General features: G+C 42.3%; 1 protein-coding gene across 1 annotated transcript in view; it reads left to right on the forward strand.

The window, feature by feature from the left end:
• ERCC6L2 (ERCC excision repair 6 like 2) overlaps positions 1 to 1,947 on the forward strand; it is a 97,969-nt gene extending 96,022 nt beyond the window's left edge. The window contains exon 21 of the mRNA XM_060235457.1: positions 690 to 1,947. Within this exon, the coding sequence (XP_060091440.1) occupies positions 690 to 1,617 (928 nt within the window). The 3' untranslated portion in view covers positions 1,618 to 1,947. The remainder of the gene's footprint in view (positions 1 to 689) is intronic.
• Positions 1,948 to 22,842: the final 20,895 nt, after the last annotated feature.

Genomic DNA, 22,842 nt, shown 5'->3' on the forward strand with positions numbered 1-22,842 from the left:
TCTTGTGTGTGTGTGTACATACATACATATACATATGTGTGTGTGTGTATATATGTATACTAAGTGAGTTTAGAAACTGAAACCTTCATCTGGCAGTATCTGTCTTCATTTTGTAGGTATGCCCCATGGTGCAGAGTGGTAAAGCTGCAGTAGTGCAGTCCTAAGCTCTTTGCTCACGACCTGAATTTGATCCCAGCGGAAGCTGAGTTCAGGTAGCTGGCTCGAGGTTGACTCAGCCTTCCATCCTTGTGAGGTTGGTAAAATGAGTACCCAGCTTGCTGGGGGGAAAGTGTAGATGACTGGGGAAGGCAATGGCAAACCACCTCGTAAAAAGTCTGCCGTGAAAACGTTGTGAGAGCAGTGTCACCTTAGAGTCAGAAACGATTGGTGCTTGCACAGGGGACTACCTTTACCTTTTATCTAATACTTATGCAGAAGTAAAAGGACAGAATTCTTCTTGTTACCCCCTTCACATAAGCCCACCGTGGTTAGATAAAAGTGGTGTGGTCTCAATGCTTCCATCATATATGGTTTCACGATTTGATGTTTTTAAATATTAGCAGTGATTTGGCAATGCCATTCTAACCCATTAGAAGTAAATGATTGGATTTTTTTTTTTGTTCAGATTTCTTGGCTGATCTTTATGTCGCTAGGACTAATAACTGTTTGGTTTTTGTTTATGGGTACAGGAGACAGTTTGAAGAAATGGTATCTCATTTTTGTGTGACTTCAATGGATGAATTCGCAAAGCATATTGTCAAAGCAACATCAGAAGAGAGGCAGAAAATGCTGAAAGAATTTTATGGTACAAAGTATCCAGAGCTAAAGGACCTATTAAAAATTGATGTTCCAGAAGGAAACGTAGAAGGAGGTGTGTGCCCAACTCAGTCCAAAAAACGAAAGTCTGTTAATAAAGATGGAAGATCAAAGTCTGGTCCTTCTGATGCTCAAGTTTCTCTTTGTAGAACTGTAGATCTATGTGGCCAAAAAAGACATAAAATAGAAACAAACCAGTTTCCATATGATCCCTGCATACATGCTGTTATTTGTCATAAAGCTGAAGATAAACAATTGCCCACTGTTATTACCCAAGATAGCATTAGTGAGAGAAACAGTCAGGCATTCAAAGACTTTATGGCGTCTGATTCATTAAGCAATAAATCAGGAAGAATTGAGGGGCTGCCTGCAAATACCACTGAAGGACAGCTGAATTTGAAAGGGACAGAGTCACCAAGAAAATCCTTTCTGTCTCAGTCAGAAAACAGACAGACTCAAATATGCAAGAAAAACTCTTCTACAGATGTACTAGGGGACACCTCTATTTTAAATGATCTCTTCAAAAGTAATGGAAATAGGCCAAGAGAGCCTCCCAAGAGCTTTCTTTCAGGCTGTGTTGAAAAAGCAAAAACCCAACCAAAAGACTTCTGGGATATGCTGAATGAACAGAATGAGGACAGCCTCCAGAAACTCACAGATCTGTCAACTATAGAGAAATTGTGTGAAAGAGCGCCTCATGTCATTTTGTCAAAGAAAAAGGAAGAGGAAGAGAAGTCACTTTGGAAAAAAAATGACAATTTTTTATGGAAGAAATGTAACCCAAATGACTTTGATAATTGATCTGCTTCTTGGCACAGTGAATTTCTAAATATGTAGTAAAGAACACATGATTTTAATATGGTCAGGTACGATAAAAGGTTATTTTTTCATCTTGAATGTAACCACAGTTCTCTCAGCCTTTTCGGGTCCATTTCAACATTGCCTTCCTTTTGCAGTCATTTCCAACATGAGTAGGATTAGATTTGGGTCCCCCCCCCCCAATTTCTCCTGTTCAGAAACAAGAACCTGTTGATACTTTCATAGAACCTGTTAATTTGTAGGCATTTCAAAAGGAAGGTGCCTTTGAAAGAGAGTCAAGGGCCAGTGCCATGAATAAAAGCTTTTATAACACCTGGATTTTCAACTTTGTTGTTGTTATGGACTGCTGCAGTTTTGCTTCTACCATAAATACAGGAATGTTTTATTTTAATACAGAAAGTATTTGGGGCACAGTCCTTCTCTGCATGTAGAAGAATCCCTGTGGAACCCAACAGTTACCTGTTTCTCTCTTCTTTGTTATGGACACAGGCAAACACAATGGGCCATACGGAAGAATAGGACATCTGCATGTGGCATTTTATATTCCTGTCCAGATCGCAAATTAAGCAATTTAAAAGTGATGCTCATTGACAAAAAATACTTCTCCATGGGATTTTACACTCACACAACTTATTTAAACTGGGTTCCTTATACATACTGTTTAACTGTTTCATACATGTAGCAGCTGAGTTTAAATAAGGCACTTTGGAAGGTCAGCTCCACAGGTGAGATACTATGTCATTTAAGGTAGAGGAACATAAGAGAAGCCATGTTGGATCAGGCCAACGGCCCATCCAGTCCAACACTCTGTGTCGCACAGTGGCAAAAAATTTTATATATACACACACACTGTGGCTAATAGCCACTGATGGACCTTTGTAATATTGTGCAGTCTTGTGCATTCACAGTCAGTGTCCAGATTTACATATTCTCAGATTCAGTATTAGAATAGATGATGATTACAATGTTTATTGTATGTATCGTCTTCTATTTACTATCTGCCTTCTATCTTTGTAATCTACTTTCTACATTTCTGCAGTCTAATGCTGGTGAGAATTCATGTGGCATGCCTTCAACAGTTTTTGTTTGCATTGTTTTCTAATGATGTAATTTAGTCCCATTGCAATGGATGTTTTATTGAATTTGGATGTTTTATTGGATTTTTAAAAATATTTTGTAACCCCCCTTGAGTCTCAGTGAGAAAGATGGGTTATGAATGAAATAAATGTGTATAAGAACATAAGAGAAACCATGTTGGATCAGGCCAATGGCCCATCCAGTCCAACACTCTGTGCCACACAGTGGCCAAAATTTTTTTTATATATACACACACACTGTGGCTAATAGCCATCGATGGACCTCTGCTCCATATTTTTATCTAAACCCCTCTTGAAGGTGGCTATGCTTGTGGTCGCCACCACCTCCTGTGGCAGTGAATTCCACATGTTAATCACCCTTTGGGTGAAGAAGTACTTCCTTTTATCCGTTTTAACCTGTCTGCTCAGCAATTTCATCGAATGCCCACGAGTTCTTGTATTGTGAGAAAGGGAGAAAAGTACTTCTTTCTCTACTTTCTCCATCCCATACATTATCTTGTAAACCTCTATCATGTCACCCCGCAGTCGACGTTTCTCCAAGCTAAAGAGTCCCAAGCGTTCAACCTTTCTTCATAGGGAAAGTGTTCCAGCCCTTTAATCATTCTAGTTGCCCTTTTCTGGACTTTCTCCAATGCTATAATATCCTTTTTGAGGTGCGGCGACCAGAACTGCACACAGTACTCCAAATGAGACCGCACCATCGATTTATACAGGGGCATTATGATACTGGCTGATTTGTTTTCAGTTCCCTTCCTAATAATTCCCAGCATGGCGTTGGCCTTTTTTATTGCAAACGCACACTGTCTTGACATTTTTAGTGAGTTATCTACCACGACCCCAAGATCTCTCTCTCGGTCAGTCTTCCAGTTCACACCCCATCAACTTGTATTTGTAGCTGGGATTCTTAGCCCCAATGTGCATTACTTTGCACTTGGCCACATTGAATCACATCTGCCACGTTCATGCCCACTCACCCAGCCTCAACAGATCCCTTTGGAGTTCCTCACAATCTTCTCTGGTTCTCACCACCATGAACAATTTAGTGTCATCCACAAACTTGGCCACTTCACTGCTCACTCCAAACTCTTAAATCATTTATGAACAAGTTAAAGAGCATGGGACCGCGTACCGAGCCCTGCGGCACCCCACTGCTTACCGTCCTCCGCTGTGAAGACTGCCCATTTATACTCACTCTCTGCTTCCTATTACTCAACCAGTTTTTGATCCACAAGAGGACCTGTCCTTTTACTCCATGACTCTCAAGCTTTCTAAGGAGCCTTTGATGAGGAACTTTATCAAAAGCTTTCTGGAAGTCAAGGTAAACAACATCTATCGGGTCTCCTTTGTCCACATGTTTGTTCACCCCCTCAAAGAAATGTAACAGGTTAGTGAGGCAAGATCTTCCCTTACAGAACCCATGCTGAGTCTTCCTCAATAACCCATGTTCATCAATGTCCTTACTCATTTTGTCCATGTTCATCAATGTGCTTACTCATTTTGCTTTCTACCAACTTTCGCAGTATTGAAGTCAGACTAACTGACCTGTATTTTCCCTGATCTCCTATGGAACCCTTTTTAAAGATGGGGGTAACATTTGCTACCTTCCAGTCCTCAGGAACAGAGGCAGATTTCAATGAAAGATTACAGATTTTTGTTAGAAGATCCACAAGTTCAACTTTGAGTTCTTTCAGAACTCTCGGATGTATGCCATCCGGACCCGGTGACTTATTAGTTTTTAAGTTGTCTATCAGTTGTAGAACCTCCTCTTTTGTCACCTCAATCTGACTCAGGTCTTTCAACACCCCTTCCAAAATTAGTGGTTCTGGGGCGGGCAAAAATTTCTCATCTTCCACAGTGAAGATGGAGGCAAAAAATTCGTTCAGCTTCTCAGCCATTTCCCTTTCCTCCTTCAGTAATCCTTTTACCCCATGGTCATCCAAGGGCCCCACTGCCTCCCTGGCTGGTTTCCTACTTCTAATATATTTGAAGAAATTTTTATTGTTGGTCTTTATGTTTTTTGCAATATGCTCCTCATAGTCCCTTTTTGCCTGCCTGATCACAGTCTTGCATTTGATTTGCCACAGCCTGTGTTCGCTTTTACTAATCTCACTTGGACTGGTTTTCCACCGCTTAAAGGAGTCCTTCTTACCTTTTACAGCTTCCATTACTTTGTTTGTTAACCATGCAGGCCTTTTCTTATGCCTGTTTGTGCCTTTTCTAACTTGTGGTATGTATTTTATCTGAGCTTCTAGGATTATAGTTTTAAATAGTCTCCAAGCTTCCCCAAGGGTTTTGACCGTATTTACTTTTCCTTTCAGTTTCCTCCTCACATGCCTCCTCATCTCAGTGTATTTACCCCTTTTAAAGTTAAACGTGGTTGTGGCGGTCTTTTTGGACAACTCCCTATTTATACAAACAGTAAAATCAATAACATTATGGTCACTGCTCCCAAGCGGCGCAATCACTTTTACATCTCTCACCAAGTCTTGGGCATTACTTAGGACCAAATCCAGGATCGCCCCACCCCTGGTAGGTTCTGAGACCATCTGCTCCATAGCACAGTCATTGAGAGCATCAAGAAACTCAATCTCTTTCTCTCGACCAGAGCACATATTGACCCAATCAATCTGCGGGTAGTTAAAATCACCTATTACAACACAGTTTTTAACATTTAGCCGCTATTTTTAAGCCTTCCATCATATTATAATCGTCCTCTCTCTTTTGATTTGGTGGGTGATAACAAACTCCCATAGTTAAATTTCCTTTTGGGCCCTCTATTTCAACCCAAAGCATTTCTAAAAGTGAATCTAATTCTCTGACCTCAGTCTTACTGGACCGTATATCCTCTCTGACATACAGAGCCACCTCACCTCCAACCCTTCCCTCCCTATTCTTCCGATATAACTTATACCCAGGAATCGCCTTGTCCCACTGATTCTCCTCATTCCACCAAGTTTCTGAAATTCCCACAATGTTTATGCTTTCTCCCAACACTAAACATTCCAACTCACCAATTTTACTTCAAACACTTCTAGCATTTGCATACAAACATCTATAATTTCCCAGGCAAGCTAGGCCCACAACCTTCCTCCTGCCGCCTCGAGACTTTGGTAGACAGTCCATATTGTTTGTCACCATCTCAGTGGACAACTCTGACCCATTACCCGGTAGAAAAGTAACAGCCAACACTTCATCTCTTTGAGACGAGTCCTCCCAAACCAGAGACATTTGATCTCCTGTTGGCTTTCCCCCAAGATTTAGTTTAAAAACTGTTCTGCCACCTTTTTGATTTTAAGCGCCAGCAGCCTGGTTCCATCCGGGGACAAGTGGAGACCGTCTCTTTTGTACAGCTCCCGCTTGTTCCAGAAAGCATCCCAGTGCCTAACAAACTTAAACCCTTCCTCCTTACACCATCGTCTCATCCACACATTGAGACTTCTAACTTGTGCCTGTTTCTCCTGCCCTGCACATGGAACAGGTAGCACTTCCGAGAAAGCTACCTTGGAGGTCCTGGCCTTAAGTCTCCCACCTAGCAGCCTAAATTTTTCCTCCAGGACCTCAGGACTGCATTTCCCCACATCGTTGGTGCCAACATGCACCACGACCACGGGCTCCTCCCCAGCACTGTCTATCAGCCTATCTACTACACGTGTAATGTCCGCTACCTTTGCACCAGGCAGGCAAGTCACCATACGGTCAGTACGCGGTTTCACTACCCAGCTGTCTACTTGCCTAAGGATCGAATCACCAACTACCAAAACCTCCGCTCTCCCCCTGCCCAGGGATGGTTCCTTGGCGCGAAAGGATTCCCGCTCACCAACCGAAGAAGAGGTCCCTTCTAAGGGCATATTCCCCTTATCCTCAGCACGGTGCCCTGTTCCCTCTCGACCCTCATGCTCTCTGGCAGCAACGGAGCTGCTGCGTTCAGAGCGGGGCTCATCTAATACGCCCCCGAGAGTCTTCCCCAAGTGCCTAACTGACCGTCTCTGCTTCTCCAGGGCAGTCACCTCGGCCTCAAGGGTACGAACTCGTTCCCTGAAAACCAGGAGCTCCTTGCATCGAGCACACACCCAAAACTTCTGTCCTTTGGGCAGATAGTCATACATGTGACAATTAGTGCAAAACACTGGAAAGCCCCCAACCCCCTGCTGGCATTCTATCTTCATTTTATATATATAAATACATTATATACATTCCTCTTTAAATGCTGTTTGTTTAAGTGGCTCCCCTTCTGGAGGGTCAACTTACCTTATTGGGAGAACAAGGAAATCAGGGATCTGGGTTCCTGGTCCTTAGGGAGCCCCCAGGTGAAGAGGCACAGGCCAAGAGGCCTTTGGCAAGGCGCAGCTTAAAATGCAAAGAGGGTGGAGCAGAGGCACTCCTCAGCAATTAGCAGCAATCACTCTCAATCTCTTTCAGCTTTAGCCCACTCAACCAAACAAAGAGCAAACAAAGACCAAACAAAGAGCAGTTCCCCAGCTATCACACCTCAGAATTTTAGGCAGCCCCACAAAGCTCAGAATGAAGTCTTCCAAAACTCAGAAATTCCCAGCAACTTCTCCAGCTGTCTCAGCTATGAGAGCTGCTCTGCTCTGTTCTGCTCCTCTCAGACCTCTGTGAGATATGCTCGGCTTTTGGCAAGGCGCAGCTTAAAATGCAAAGAGGGTGGAGCAGAGGCACTCCTCAGCAATCAGCAGCAATCACTCTCAATCTCTTTCTCCTTTAGCCCACTCAACCAAACAGAGACCAAACAAAGACCAAACAAACAGCAGTTCCCCAGCTATCACACCTCAGAATTTTAGGCAACCCCACAAAGCTCAGAATGAAGTCTTCCAAAACTCAGAAATTCCCAGCAACTTCTCTAGCTGTCTCAGCTATGAGAGCTGCTCTGCTCTGTTCTGCTCCTCTCAGACCTCTGTGTATACACAGCTGCAGGCTACATGCATGTAATTACATGCAAGAACCTCTGAATGCTTAGCATGGTTAGTACCAAACTAGAGTGGGGAAGATTCCAGACTAGAGGGAGGACATGGTTCAAACGTGTGAAGAACACAACCTTTCTTATTGTTGCTGATGCTATGGCACATTTTCTTTTTCTCCTGTAGTTGTACTCATGTAGAGTCTCTTTGCTCTAAATGTTTCATGTATTACAGGTGTATCTAATGCAGGATTTAACACACAGAGAGACATGCATTTTGTTGTTAGTAAATCACATGACTAGGATTTTGACAGCAATCAATATTAAAGATTTCAGGTTTTCATGGCTGGTAACGTCCTTAGGGTTTGTAGAATCTTTCGGGATCAAGTGCCGTGTTCTACTGGAGAAAGTTTTCCTTCCAGACGTTTTGTTCTCAGCTGCGGAGAACATCCTCAGTGGCGTTGCAGCCGGAGCAGGCGCTCAGACCTACTTCAAGAAGGAGACCACGATATCCACTTTGAAAGAACTGAAGTCCTTTCTACGGTCTCACATTATCATACCCGCCTGAACAGAGAAGCTATTGAGATTTACAAACACCAGCACAATTTTAACAGAAAGGAAGAAGGCATTTCCATCCACCAATCTTGGTACCCAGCTCTGCAAAACACCCTACAGACTATAAATTGCAGAAAGTCTCAGAACAACCAGCAAATTCCACAGAACAATCAGCACAGTCAACAACCATCTTCCTTATCTTCAAACCCCTTCCAACCTTCCCAGCAATCAACACAGAACAATGATCACATTCAACAGCCAGTTTCCTTATCACTACCCTTCCAGGAAGCCCCACCAAACAATGGGCACATCCACAAACCAATTGCCCTTTCATCACACCCCCTCCAGCCTACAAATAGCAGCTCTCCAGCAGCCCTGGCCCCACTCCATGCACAGCAGCCAAGAAGGTCTGAGCGCCTGCTCCGGCTGCAACGCCACTGAGGATGTTCTCCGCAGCTGAGAACGAAACGTCTGGAAGGAAAACTTTCTCCAGTAGAACACGGCACTGGATCCCGAAAGATTCTACAAACCCTAATAAATATTAACTTGGCATGCTATCAAATGCTGCTTTACTCTTCCAACCCAATGTATTTATACAGGCAACTACCCAGTAGCTCTGATTTGTGTGTACAGGGTCCTGATCAGCAGCTAATTATTTCCATGGGGCATATTTTCAGTTGAACAAGAGCTGAAGGACCAGCAGTTCTGCCCAATGATTTACTCCAGTGGCAGCTAAAAAAGGTGAATAGTTCTTTTACTCATTCTGCATCAGTGTGAATTTCAACACAGACTTTTGCTGGATTTCTTGAAGATGAGATTTCCCACACCAGAAATGCTTCCTTGGGAGTTGGGACAAGAGTCAGACATGTACATTTCCCCCCAGCTACTTCTTGGCAACTTGTGGGGCTCACGCGCTTGAGCCCCCAGACCCCACAAAGCCTGAAGACAGAAATGTAGGTGGATCACACATTTGGCATATCAGCCTGAGCCGCCCACATTGTGTCTGAAAGGCTAAAAGGGCACAGACATCTTACACTCATATTCTTGCTTCCTTTTGCTGACACATGTATTCTTGATAAATTGCTGGCTGTATCGAATCTTGGGGGCTATGAAGACATAACCTCATGCATGCTTCCTGTTACATTAACTGCCTGAGATGTATAAATAAAACCAGGACTTGCAGAGAGCGAGTTTTTCCTCACTTCCTCAATACACGAGAGTCTTCATTCCTACATGTGGCGCCTCGAAGCAGGGACAGCTCACCAAAATAGGCACAGCTCAGCGCCTGCTTTCAGGTATCCTGGCACAGCCCAGCAGCTCAGCTCTACTTATCAAACGCCTGGCAAATGACCCCGAAGTGCGCGCTCCGTCATTTTCAAACGACCCCTTTCATTTGGTAAGTAATGGGTGGACAGTTTTCTCAAGCTGAGCAGAAACATTTAGGTGAGTTAAAGTTTTTGCTCCAAAAGTCCGGCGGGTCTGTGACTTCTGGCCAACTTAAGACTCTGTTACAAGAAATCAGTAAGCAATGCCCCTGGGTTTAAAGAAGGTTCCTTTAGACTTCGGGACTGGGAGAAAATAGCGAAGACCTTTCACACAGAGCCCCGAACTTCTATTGAACTTCTGCAAGTCTGGCATAAATACAGGTATGCAGTAGAGAAATTTATGCCCATTTCTAACCCAAGCCAGCTCTCCAAAGATTGTTCTCTAAAAAGCACTGGTGTTCAACTAGTGCCCCCTGCCCCCTTCTTCTTCCTCCTTTCCCCCCTCCTCCACCAACAGATCCACCCGTGGGCCCACCATCTAACACCCTGGGACGCATGGTCTGTGAAGTTTTGGAGAAGGAACTTGATCAGGCTAAATTGGAAGATGTCCCAGAATTGGCAGAAAGGTTGTCTATTTGCCCTGTACATTTGACAGGGGAAGAGTTGCCTGACTTTTTATCGGTAAAGACTATCAGAGATATGGGCAAAGGGGAAACGAATGTGCAAAATTTTTTAGAAGAACTCTAATGGCTACACTGTGAAATGTGCTTTACAGGCTTTTGTCAAGGTACCTACAGAAGGGAAACTAGCCCATAGTTTTGCAACTGTCTGTCAAAAGCCACAAAAGTCCTATTTAGACTTTATCAATTGTCTTCAGGCAGCAATCAGAAGACAGGTTGATAATCTTGATGCCTCAGGAAAATTGATGATGAAATTGACCAAGGAAAATGCTAATTTGGATTCAAAAACAGCCCCGTGGCACAGAGTGTTAAAGCTGCAGTACTGCAGTCTTGAGCTTTGCTTACGGCCTGAGTTTGATCCTGGTGGAAGCTGGATTTAGGTAGCTGCCTCAGGGTTACTCAGCCTTCTATTTTTCTGAGGTTGGTCAAATGAGTACCCAGTTTGCTGGGGGGAAGTGTACAGGATACACTTTACTTTGTGGCAATGCTCAGTGCAGCAGGCTGAAATTGTTACTATTCACACAGGCTTTCAACTTAAAAGTTGATACCTTATATGCACTTAATTTGAGTCATCAATTTCATGTTTTATGCATATATCTCTCCAAATTGACCTTGTTTTGATTGGCTATATTTTTAATCTTGCAGGTTTTAATTTCTTGTTGTTACTTTTCTCATTGCTTACTATTTAAAGTCATTTTAATCTTCCTGGTGTGATTGCTCAGGGCAATATACATGCTAATAAGATTTTTTTTTTAAAGTGTTATTTTTGCTATTTATTTTTCTTTCTTTCTCAGTCATGGCTACTTTTAACTAAAATGCCAAAACACTAGACAAACCGTTCTTGTTGCTTTTGACTAGACTTAGCAAAATTATTTTCTTGTGTTCACACTGGGCTAATAATCCCAGGTTTGATTCCCCACTCCTCCATTTGCAACTGCTGGAACAGCCTTGGGTCAGCCATAGCTCTTGCAGAGGTTGTCCTTAAAAGTGCGACTGCTGTCAGAGTTCTCTCAGCCCCACCCACGTCTGTTGTGGGAGAGGGAGATAGGGGAAATTGTGAGCTGCTCTGAGACTCTTGAGTGGAGGACGGAATATGAATCCAATGTTTTTTTGTGCATACACACATGCACATATATATGCATATCTATACTGTGGCTAATAGCAACTGATGGACCTCTGCTCTATATTTTTATCTAGCCCCCTCTTGGGACTAGCTATGCTTGTAGCTGCCATCACCTCCTATTGCAGTAAATTCTACATGTTAATCATCCATAGGGTGAAAACGTACTTTTATCTGTTTTAGCCTGACTGCTCTGTCCTATGTCTGAATGTGTATATCTTGATCACCTAGGCTACAATATGTTGCTTGCCATAAAGGCACATGAATTGATTCAGTTTATAACATGTCACTTGCATATGTCCCTCAGTGTTGCTTATGTGCCTAGAAGTTAAGACATTCAACTTGTATTCTTGCATCATAACTAGTAATGGTTATTGATAAAAAAAAATTCAATACCAAGACACATAGCTTTTGCTCATACATATAGAGCTTACTTTTTGGTAATTGACATTCGCATCCCTCTCTTGTCTCAACTGTGTTTTAACCTCGGTTGTTTGAAACCTAAATGAGAGCACATCATGCAATTTGGCCTACACTCTCCAGGAATGGTACAGTGCAGGAAGGGGGAGAACTGATACCAGGGTACTATTATATAAAGAGGGTAGCCTAATTTCAACAGAGACCTGGTGGGCCCTCTCATGCTAGAGGGGGTAGCCTAGCCTCAAAAGACATGGTGGGCCCTCTCACACTAGCCCGCATACCCAGCCCCATGATGAAGACTTAAACAGCTCTGTAGTGGAAGACTGGCCTGCCTAGCCAAAAGTATGCCTCTGAATAAACCTTCTCCTCCATCCATGCATCTTTTCTGGATGGACAAAAATTAAATACTAAAATGTGCCAGTGTGAATGCATAAATCCATCATTGTTTGTTTCCCACCTGTGGCTTATCCATTACCCCATCTTTATTAGTACACCTTTTTTATTAACTCATTATAATGTCATTCCACTCCTTCCTGGGAATGTCAAAATCAAATTGTTATTTTGCTGCCCCTTGCAAGCAGCCATATATAAAAAAGAAAAGAGTGGAATGTGGGGCTCATGCACTTGAGCCCCCAGACCCCACAAAGCCTGAAGACAGAAATGTAGGTGGATCACACTTTTGGCATATCAGCCTGAGCCACCCATGTTGTTTCTGAAAGGCTAAAAGGGCACAGACAACTTGCACTCATATTCTCGCTTCCTTTTGCTGACACATGTATTCTTGATAAATAGCTGGCTGTATCGAATCTTGGGGGCTATGAAGACATAACCTCATGCATGCTTCCTGTTTCATTAACTGCCTGAGATGTATAAATAAAACCAGGACTTGCAGAGAGCAAGTTTTTCCTCACTTCCTCAATACATGTGTCGAGAGTCTTCATTCCTACAGCAACTGTTCTGCTTTGGTGCTCTGTAAAAATAAAGTAATGCTACTGTAAAATAATCTAAGCGGCCAGAAAACATCCCTGACATTATGGATTATGTAGTGTACTCTAAAGTGAAGGCATTTAAAATGTGTGATCAAATATTACCTCAGATAGAAAACCCTAACCTCAAGATGAATATGTTATATAATCTTTATGCCAATGTAGTCAAAGGGATAGATTGCTAATCAGTAATGTACAAATGTTCCAAAAAGACACATTTCATCACTTTCTGTTTTGTGCAATGCATAGCAGCAATACAGCAGGTTGGAGCCAATAACCTTTTACCCTTAATTCTTGCTTCACTGACAGATGCTTCTTTCACTAGATCAAAATTCCTCTTTTAGTGAGCCCAGCTATATGTTTGGTTTGCTTGAAAGTGAACATTCAAGTTTGTAGTGGGAGATGGCTGGTGAGAACTCAGTCCTCTGTGAATTGAGTAAGCTATAGAACAACATGCTCCTAATATATTATGCAATGCCCCAGGAGATTCTGCTGGAGATCTTCTGACATGCAAATAATGTAGTCTTTTAAGGCTTTGGCATACAGAAGGGAAAAAAATAAAACTTTAGCACCCCCTCTTCAGCTATTCATTTACAGGTTCTATCCTTTTTTTATCCAATCCTTTCATTAAGGAGCTCAGGGTAACATAGATGTTTCTCTTTTCCTCAGTTTTACCCTCACAACATCCCTATGAGGTGGGTGAAGTTGAGATGGTGACTGATCCAAAGTCACTCCATTATATGTTTGGCAGCTGTGTGGGCCACGCTGCACACCTTCAGGAAGCATTATGCCCTGGACATAAATTTGTCTCAGTGGACTACAGTGAGTCAATTGGTGCTGCAAGCAGCATGTGTCTGAGTCTCTTCCAGCACCCTCCTCCAGGTAAGCTTTTTCTTGCTTGGTATTCTCCCACAGAGACCACAAAGGTTGTGTACTTGTTGTGACTGATGATCTTCAAGTGGGCATTTGTGCATTCACACCAACCACCCTCCTTTCCCACTGCTGTTGGGCCTTATCTTAGGGCTTGCTTTCAGTAGTTGGAAGAAACTGGCAGAATCCTTGTGCCCATTCCAGTAAGCATGTGCAGTAGGGTCCCTGTGCATGACATTGGAAAGGGCGTGGAAATCCTTTTGGCTTTACAAGTTTCCAGTTGGGATTGGCGCAGGCACACTATTATCTCATAGGTGTGAATGCACAGATGACCACTCGATCATCAGTTACAGGTGAGCAACCTGTTTCTCTCCGTTGCATGTCCTAAAGCGTTTATAGATGCACATACACTGCAGATATTATGGTTGCAACCCTAAGAACACTTTGGGGGGAATAAGTCCCATTGAATAGACCTAAGTTGAATTCTAAGTAGACCTGCTTAGAATAGCACTGTAAGGTACTTGAGCTGAATCAAGGTAAGCAAAAATTGTTTGCATAAAAATGAATTAGCTCAGAGAGAAGGCATGGATGTAAAGGTAGGTTTGAGTTCTAATGCAGGGATCAGTCTGCAGTGTTCAGACAGACACCTATTGGCTTCCTTAACATTTGAGTATTAGGTGTATTGTGCCTCATTTTCATTCTGATTAAATTATGCCTTGTTCCAAAAAGTAGTAAACAAAAGTAGTGAATTGGAGCACTTGATATCCACAAGTCATCTGGGGTGGCACTGGAATCCATACTGATTGCTACTGGCCCCAAGAGGCAAGTGAAATTTAGCACAGATAGTATCATACATAACAGTATCAAAATATCAAAAAGCCTATTCTGCTGGTGCCTCTTTCTACATTTATGTCCTCTCACATTCACAGCTTTAGAATTGCTAGGAAAGATTGTTGTCTAGACTCATCCCAAGAACTCAAGCATTAATAAAAACCTACGCAGGTTGAGAGCTACCCTCACTCCTGTCCATCAGACCCTACACTCTGCTATAATGAAATTACCAAGATGGTTTAGTGCAGTGTTTAAAGAAGTCTATTATAAGTAATGGTCTGCAACATGTTAATATAGTTTCTGTAGCAAGTTACAGCTTTTAAATAGAGTAGATTTACTATGGGGAGGATCTGTTTGCCCTCACAACTGATAATTGGACCACCATCAGGGAAGGTTGTCTGCTTCTGTGTTCCCCTCTGAGAGACTTTGATTATATCATGCCCGGAGGGCTAGGAGTGGATTAAAACAGACAAAATAAATTACTATTGTGATAACAACCCCCTGCTTTTTTTGTGCTTGACTTTCAGATGGCCACATTATCCACAAGTGGTGAAACCAGAAGGAAGTTACGAAGATCTATCCCATATAAATACAGATAAAACCTTTACACCATACTAACATGTGCTCTGCACGTGCCACATACAGCAGAGATGCTACCTTTTAAAATGCTTTTGAGAGTTGATACAAGTCATATTAGGACAGCATTCTATTTTTAATGCTTCATGTAAATGCTGAGTGCTCTTTATTGTGCGTGTGTGAAATACTCAGGGTCTGTTTATGTATTTAGAATATTATTTCTGTCTTCAAGTCATCTTACAACAGATCCAAGTATAATACAATTTCATTGTGTGGGTCTTAACATAAAATGATTAAATTAAATTCAGGAGTTTTAAAAAAGCATTGCCTCTCAATCTAGTTTAGGAGCCTTCCAGAACTGCTCAGTTCCTTCTTTTCCCCAGACTTCTCTTGTGCTCAGTAGATGCTCAACACGACAAAAACAACTCTTGCTGAGGGAAGAGACTTGCAGCCTGGGATTGCCATTGGGGTCATACTTAAACAAAGTCCTTGGGGCCAGATTAACTACATCCAAGGTTACTAAAAGAATTTGCACACATAATTTCTGAGCCTCTGGCCATTATTTTTGAGAATTCTTAGAGAACAGGTGAGGTGCCAGAAGATTGGAGGTGGGGAGGTCCCTTACTTAATTACTTTATTACAATATATGGGATTTGGTCAGAAATTTTTAACCTCCATTAAAACTTTATATGCAAAGCTGAAAGCACAAATTTATATTAATAATTATAGATCTGAGGACTTGGAGTTGCACAGGGGTACGAGACAGGGATGTCCCCTGTCTCCTATATTATTTGCACTTTCTATAGAACCGCTGGCCTTTGCGGTACGTAATGAGAAATCGATAACTGGCATCTCAGTAGGAAAAGAAGAGTATAAATTGAGTTTATTTGCCGATGACGCAGTTTTTTATGTTACAAACCCCCTTCAATCTATCTCATCACTATTAAATCATATCCAAATATTTAGTGGGATATCAGGTTTTAAGATAAATTATACAAAATCCGAATTATACCCTATCGTATTGTCTCCAAATACCAAATCAAATCTATTAAACGCCTTTCCGTTCAAATGGGTTCAAAAATCTATTCGTCACCTGAGTATACAAATACCATTAAATTTACAGGACCTCTATGCTGTCAACTATAAAGTAATGGATAGTACCATTAAAACACAATTGGAACAGTGGAGCAAATTAAATTTGACTTTGTTAGAAAAAATTGATATGATTAAAACCTTCGTCCTTCCTAAATATTTGTTTCTATTTTATAACCTACCTTGCTATATTTCAACTAAGGATTTTGCGGAAAGACAAAAGTTTATTTCTAAATTTTTATGGTCAAATAAAAAACCAAGATTTCAATTTAAGTTAATGGCAAGACCAATAAAACAGGGGGGGTTGGGCCTACCTAATTTAGAAGCATATTATTTAGCTGCAAATTTAAAAAACATATTAATGTATGCAATAAAGCACTGCGGGAAACCGTGGGTAAAAATTGAGGCATCGTATCTAACAGATGACCATCTATGGGAAGCCATCTGGAACACTCCTAAAGACAGACACTTTACCGTAAACAATAACCCTTACCTAGCTCTGACCTTAAAACTTTGGGATAGACACAAAAAAACTTTAATACCATCCACTTCGCCGATGGCAAGCTTTCTGGGTCAAGCATGGTTTAAACCAGGACGTGAACCAGGGGATTTTAGAATTTGGAGAGAGACAGGAATATACCAATTCCAAAATATCATTAAAAATGGACAAATGCTTACTAAAACACAATTGGAAACGCAATTTAAAGTATCAATCCCATGGTTTCAGTATCAACAAATACATTTTATTTTGCATAACCCCAGAATTGTAGAAGTGATTGACAGGCCGCTAACAACTTTTGAAAACTTGTTGAAAAAGAATACAGAACGAACTAAAACATTAATGTCGACTATATATAACTTAATTAATGCTAAAGACTGGTCTGAGGTTACAACCCAACAGAAAGCTTGGGAGAAAGACTGTGGTATATCCTTCTCATTGGAACAATGGCAATCTATTTGGGAATCTCCACTTTACACCACCTATTCATTAAATGTGAAACTCCAAAACTACAAACTGTTTGCAAGATGGTACTTGACGCCTAAAAAACTTTTTTTGGCTCACATAAAACCAACTTCAGACTGTTGGAAGGGTTGTAAGCAGGAAGGGTCTTTTATACATTGTTGGTGGCTGTGTCCAGAAATTAATAAATTTTGGAGAGAAATTAAACACATAATTGATATTATTGCAGCAGAAGATATCCCCTTCACACCAGAATCTTTTCTTTTGAATTTTTGGCCCAACTCAAAACTTTCTCATTTGAGAAAGGAATTAATAAGTCTTTTGTTAATGGCGGCAAAGTTACTGATTGCTCAATTCTGGAAAAGAGATGCGTCCCCTACAGTACAACAATGGCTGACTAAGGTATGGGAGGTAGCAGCTTTAGATAAACTGGCAATACAAATAAAAGCAATGGAAACACAAAGGAAGAATAATAACTTTATTGAAAAATGGTTTCCGTTTTTTAATTATATAAATTCAGAAGAGGATCCTCATAAATATGTTCCAAAAAATATATTGATTTTTCATATTATTGAAAATTATATTTAAATGATAGACAACATTTTGTTTGGGTTTATTGACATCCAATGCTATAAAGAATAAGAGGAGAATTATCGTAATCTACGTTCAACTGTAATATACGTGTTCATCTTTCGAAAAATGTTTAGTTGTTAAGAGTGTATTTAAATTATCGAATATTGGTTAAAATTAATAAAAATTTAAAGTTTAAAAAAAAAAAGATTGGAGGTGGGCAAATGTCACCATTTTCAAGAAGGGTGAAAAGAAGGATCCAGATAACTACTGACCTGTCAGCTTGACATCTATACCTAGAAAAGTTTTATAACAAATCGTCAGCCAGTCCTTGAGCATTTAGAAAGAGTCAGCATGTGTTTCTTAAAAACAACTTATGTCAGACTAACCTGATCTCATTTTTTGAGAAAGTTACTACCTTGCTGGATCAAGAGAATGCTGTAGACATTGTTTATCTTGATTTCATTAAGACTTTTGATAAGGTTCTACATAATATTCTTGTTGATAAATTGGTAAGACGTGGTTTAGATCCTATTATTGTTAGGTGGATCAGTAACTGGTTGACAGATAGCACCCAAAGAGTGCTTGTGAATGGTTCCTCATCCTCTTGGTGTGACAAATGGAGTGCCGCAAGGATCTGTCCTGGCCTGGGACCTGTTTTGTTTAATATCTTTATAAATTATTTGGATGAAGGAATAGAAGGAATGCTTATTAAATTTGCAGATGATACTAAATTGGAGGGAGTTGCAAATACAGTAGAAGACGGGAACAGGATACAGGATGATTTTGACAGGCTGGAAAACTGGGCTAAAACCCTGGAGATCCCTTCCAACTTTATGAGTCTATGTTTCTATGATTCCGGAAAAGGAATACACACACACACACACAAGTCCAGAAGGCATGCAAGGATGGTACTAACCATTGAGAGAGGGAGATTCACAGGCTTGGGGTGCCAGTAAGAAGAACCCTACTTCAAGTCTTAGCCAACCTATGCCTGTCTCCTCAGAAAAACCTTTTTTTATTGATCTCGAGATCTTAGCAGGGTGGTACATGTGGGCAGGGATGGTTTTAGGTTGTGGGGGCATGAGACAGAGAGTGCCTGGGGTCTCCTTTCCTGCCTATCCCAGTTCCCTTGGTTCTGCTCTGGCCTGTGCTTATACCCTGCTTGCAACTCACACCCCACCTGCCATTTTGCTGACTATGGGGCAGTGTGTGCAGCTGGGAGTACCACTTCCATGCCTACCCAAAGTTTTGCTATCACTGTGCACCAGTTACATGCCATTCTCTGGTGTTATTGGTCAGCATATTCAGCCAGGAACACAGGTCACACTGGAGGAGTGCTCATGAGTAAAGGGAGGAGAAGGGTCAGTGGCAGGGCAAGAACATGGGCAAGGATTAAGTGGCCATGGGCTCTGAAAGCTGCCTCACCTCAAGGTATGCTAACACCAGCAGTGTTAAACTAGCTTTAAAAGGCATTCCAAGTAAAACTAGCATGAGACATTCTAGACAACTCCAGAACCTGTTTTTTTATCACAATGTGGAATCTCAAAGCACCTCTGAGCTGCAGACCTGATCTTTCGGGGAAGTGTTACCTAATTAAGAACAGGTAAAACAGATATTCCCAACTTTAGTCTCCACCCCAGCACTTCTTATTTGGGTTGTAATTCAGTTTATTTACTCTCACCCAGTCTGTCACTTTCTTTAGATACCAACCCAGACTTTTTCTCTCCTACCTAAATATAAATGGAGACGAGACAGAGAAAGCTGTGTTCCAACAGAATACCGATTGTACTGTTTTCCAGATCTCCAAAGAATAGCTCTGAGTGGCTACATGCATGGGGGCCAGAACTGATGTTTCTGGTATTCCATATTGGCAAAAGAAAAAAAAAAAAAAGTCCTCCAGCACCACCTTCTGGAACCTGCTCTCAAGGAAGAAGCAAAATAATTATCACACATCTTTGGAACATTGTGGACAGATAGTCCAGATGGCATAGATTATCTAGGGAGTTTCCATACATTGACCCAATCTGTATCCTGATTGTGAAGGATCCAGATACTTGGTGTCATCCAAGAATATTGAGAGCTGTTTAGCCAGCATTGTTTCCAAGAACTTCCCTAAAAATGGGAGAGTGGAAACTGGTTTCTAATTGCTCAGGTCCAAGCAGATGCAATCTATTCGCCTATTTATTTACTTCATTTATACCTCTGCTTTTCTCCCCAGTGGGGACCCAAAGCTACTTATATTAACTCGTCCTCAGTTTTATACTTATAAAGATCCTTATTTGGAGCAATGTGCCCCCTAAGCTGTGAAGGCTTGTGAGCAAAAATTCTACTTTGTAAACTACTTGCATTACAGTTATGAGCTACGAGCATTAAAATTGTGAGCTACTGCATAAATTAGTTTGCTCTGGGGCCATTTTTTGTGAGCTAAGACAAAATGTGAGACAGAGGCTAAAAAACTGTGAGCTAGCTTACTAACTCAACTTAGAGGGAACACAGATTTGGAGTACCTCAGTGTGTATCCAATGCTATGCTTAGATTAGAGGCAGGCTTGATAACCCAAAAATCACTGGCTTGGTGGCAAGCTATTTTATTTTTTTATTTTTATATCCTGCCTTCCCCACCGAAGCAGGCTCAGGGAGGATTGTCCTCAGGACTATATGTTTTCGGCTGATATTAAATCTCTTTCCTTGTAGATTAATTTCCCTAATTCTGGTAGACAGAATTGCACACATAATTTCTGAGCCTCTGGTGGTCAGATGCAACAGAGGACCCTGTTTAGAACCCTGGTTTGTTGGGGAGAAACTGGCTCAAATTTGTCCAGGTAACCACATTTAGATGCAGGGCTTCCCGCTCATGTTGTCCCTGAGCCTCCCACTCATTTTTTTCTTAGCTGTGAGGCCCGAGTGTTCTTTCAGCTCTGAGGAATCGGAGGAGCTCCCCCCCCCCCGCCAGAGCTGAAAGAGTAGCGTTTTCCTTCCCCAGCATCCTCCAAGGGTGGAGGGAAGGGCTAAGTGATCTGGCCGCACTTGTGCTTCCCGTGCTGTGGGAGGATCAAGCGGGGTGTGTGTGTTTGCATGAGGGGCTCCTCAAGAGGAGGTTGAGGGGGGGGGGTGGTTTGCATGAAGCACTTCTCAAGAAGACCCCTCTGGGCAAACAAGGCCATCTGGCCCCACTCGGCCTTCCCGCACCGCGGAAGGGTTCAGCGGGGGTGGGGGGGGTTAGACATTTGCACGAAGGGCTCCTCACACATTTTTGTCTTAGCTCACAAAAAATGGCCCCAGAGCAAACTAATTTATGCAGTAACTCACAATTATGCAGTATCTCCCTCCATACAAATGAGGCCATCTAACAGTGGGGGGGCCTGCGTTTGCATGGAGGGTTCTTCAAGAGGAGCCCTCCATGCAAATGGGGCCCAATTTGGGCTGGCATTGGGGGCCCTCCCCCACCGGAGGACAGGGGGCAGCATCTTGCCTGGGGCGGCAAAAACCTCAGTGCCAGCCCTGTTTAGACATCATAGAATTTGGAGCTGGATCACAATTCATGAGGGGAAGACTGAGGGAGGAGAGCACATGATTACAGGCTAGAATTTTGCCTATCACAAACACACTGTGAATTCAAGTCTAGAGTAAAGACAAAACCCAGACAAAAAGCCATTTTGGTTGAGGGAAACCCACTGTTCATAGTTAGAGTTGCCAAGTCCAATTCAAGAAATATCTGGGGACTTTGCGGATGGAGCCAGGAGCAAGGGTGTGACAAGTATAACTGAACTCCAAGGGAGTTCTGGCCATCACATTTAAAGGGACAGCACACCTTTTTAAATGCCTTCCTTCCATAGGAAATAATGAAGGGTAGGGGCACCTTCTTTTGGGGCTCATAGAATTGGACCTCTGGTCTAATTGTTTTGAAACCTGGGGGCTATTTTGGGGAGAGGCACTAGATGATATTCTGAAAGTTTGGTGCCTCTACCTCAAAAAACAGCCCCCCCCCAGCCCCCGATACCTGTGGATCAATTCCCCATTCCCTATGGGAATAGTTCTCCATAGGGAATAATTGCCCGGTAGACATTTCCCCCCTCCCCGCCGCCGCTTTCTGATGACCCTAAAGTGGGGGGGTGGGATGGGGTGAGGGCCTCCAAACCTGTGGATTGGCAACCCTCTCTCTCTCACGCACACACACTTACTGGGTCTGGTGCTGCTCCCTCTCTCTCTCTCTCTCTCACACACACACACAGTTGCTCTGAAACCAAAGCAAAACAAGCGTTGCTGACCCTTCCCATGAAGTACTTCCTGCTCAACTTTAAAGGCACAGAGACACACACACACATTTTGAAACGGACCTGTTTGCAGGTTTCTAAACCTGCCAAAGACCTAGAGCTGCATGGTGGCTGAGGGGGTGGGGCTTCCCCAGCCGGACAGCTGGCTGGGTGGTGGGGGAAGCCTGTAAAACCTGGGGATCTCCTGCAAGGACCTGGGGATTGGAAAGCCTATTCATAGTAGAGATCCTTTGCTCTTCCTCAGCAGTGGAGTTCAAAGTCTTTTCCTTTGGAGTTTGCCCCTCGCCAGGTTGATGCCAGGAAAAGCATCAAACCAGGTCTGCTTCGGTAACTGTACTAGCGTAATTCCAGAAAAGATATAGGTTACAGAACTTTGATGCAGATTAATAAAATAAATAAAACTGAGAAAGATGGATAACCTAAGTTGGAACTTACAGTACCTAGCATCTGTTCTCTCCTGCCTGTTGTGAATTCAGATGGGTGATGCTGCCCTTGGCATGGTTACACACACACACTCAGTCTTTCCCTCCTTTTTAGTTTTCCCTCTCATGTGTAAAAAAGCCAGTTCAGCTCTTGAGTTCTGAAAGCAACAGCCCACCAGAACCTGCTCAGCCAATAGAGAGGTGCTAGCTAGTATATCTATGAGTCCATATGTTTTCACTCCTGGTTGTGAAAACTGCATATGTGAACAAGTTGAGAATTCCCAGCCCAGCTGCCACCACAAAAACTGATCAGTCTCAGTAAATGTCAGCCCTCCTGTTCTCATCGATTATATGCATCACCTCCTTTAGAAGCCATTTCGTTCTTGACTCTGTCTTCTGTGGCAGCCATTTTGTAATGCCACCCTGCCTCAAAATTCCAAAGGTGCCCACAAGCTCAAAAATGTTATCTTGGGAACCATTGATCTAAAATGTGTATCCCAGGATTCCTGTAGTGTTTAAGAGCAGCACTATCCCATAATCTTCAAACACTGTAAAATTATGTGATTGG

The sequence above is a fragment of the Heteronotia binoei genome, chromosome 4 (genome assembly GCF_032191835.1).
Source record: "Heteronotia binoei isolate CCM8104 ecotype False Entrance Well chromosome 4, APGP_CSIRO_Hbin_v1, whole genome shotgun sequence".
NCBI classification, from domain to species: Eukaryota; Metazoa; Chordata; class Lepidosauria; order Squamata; family Gekkonidae; genus Heteronotia; species Heteronotia binoei.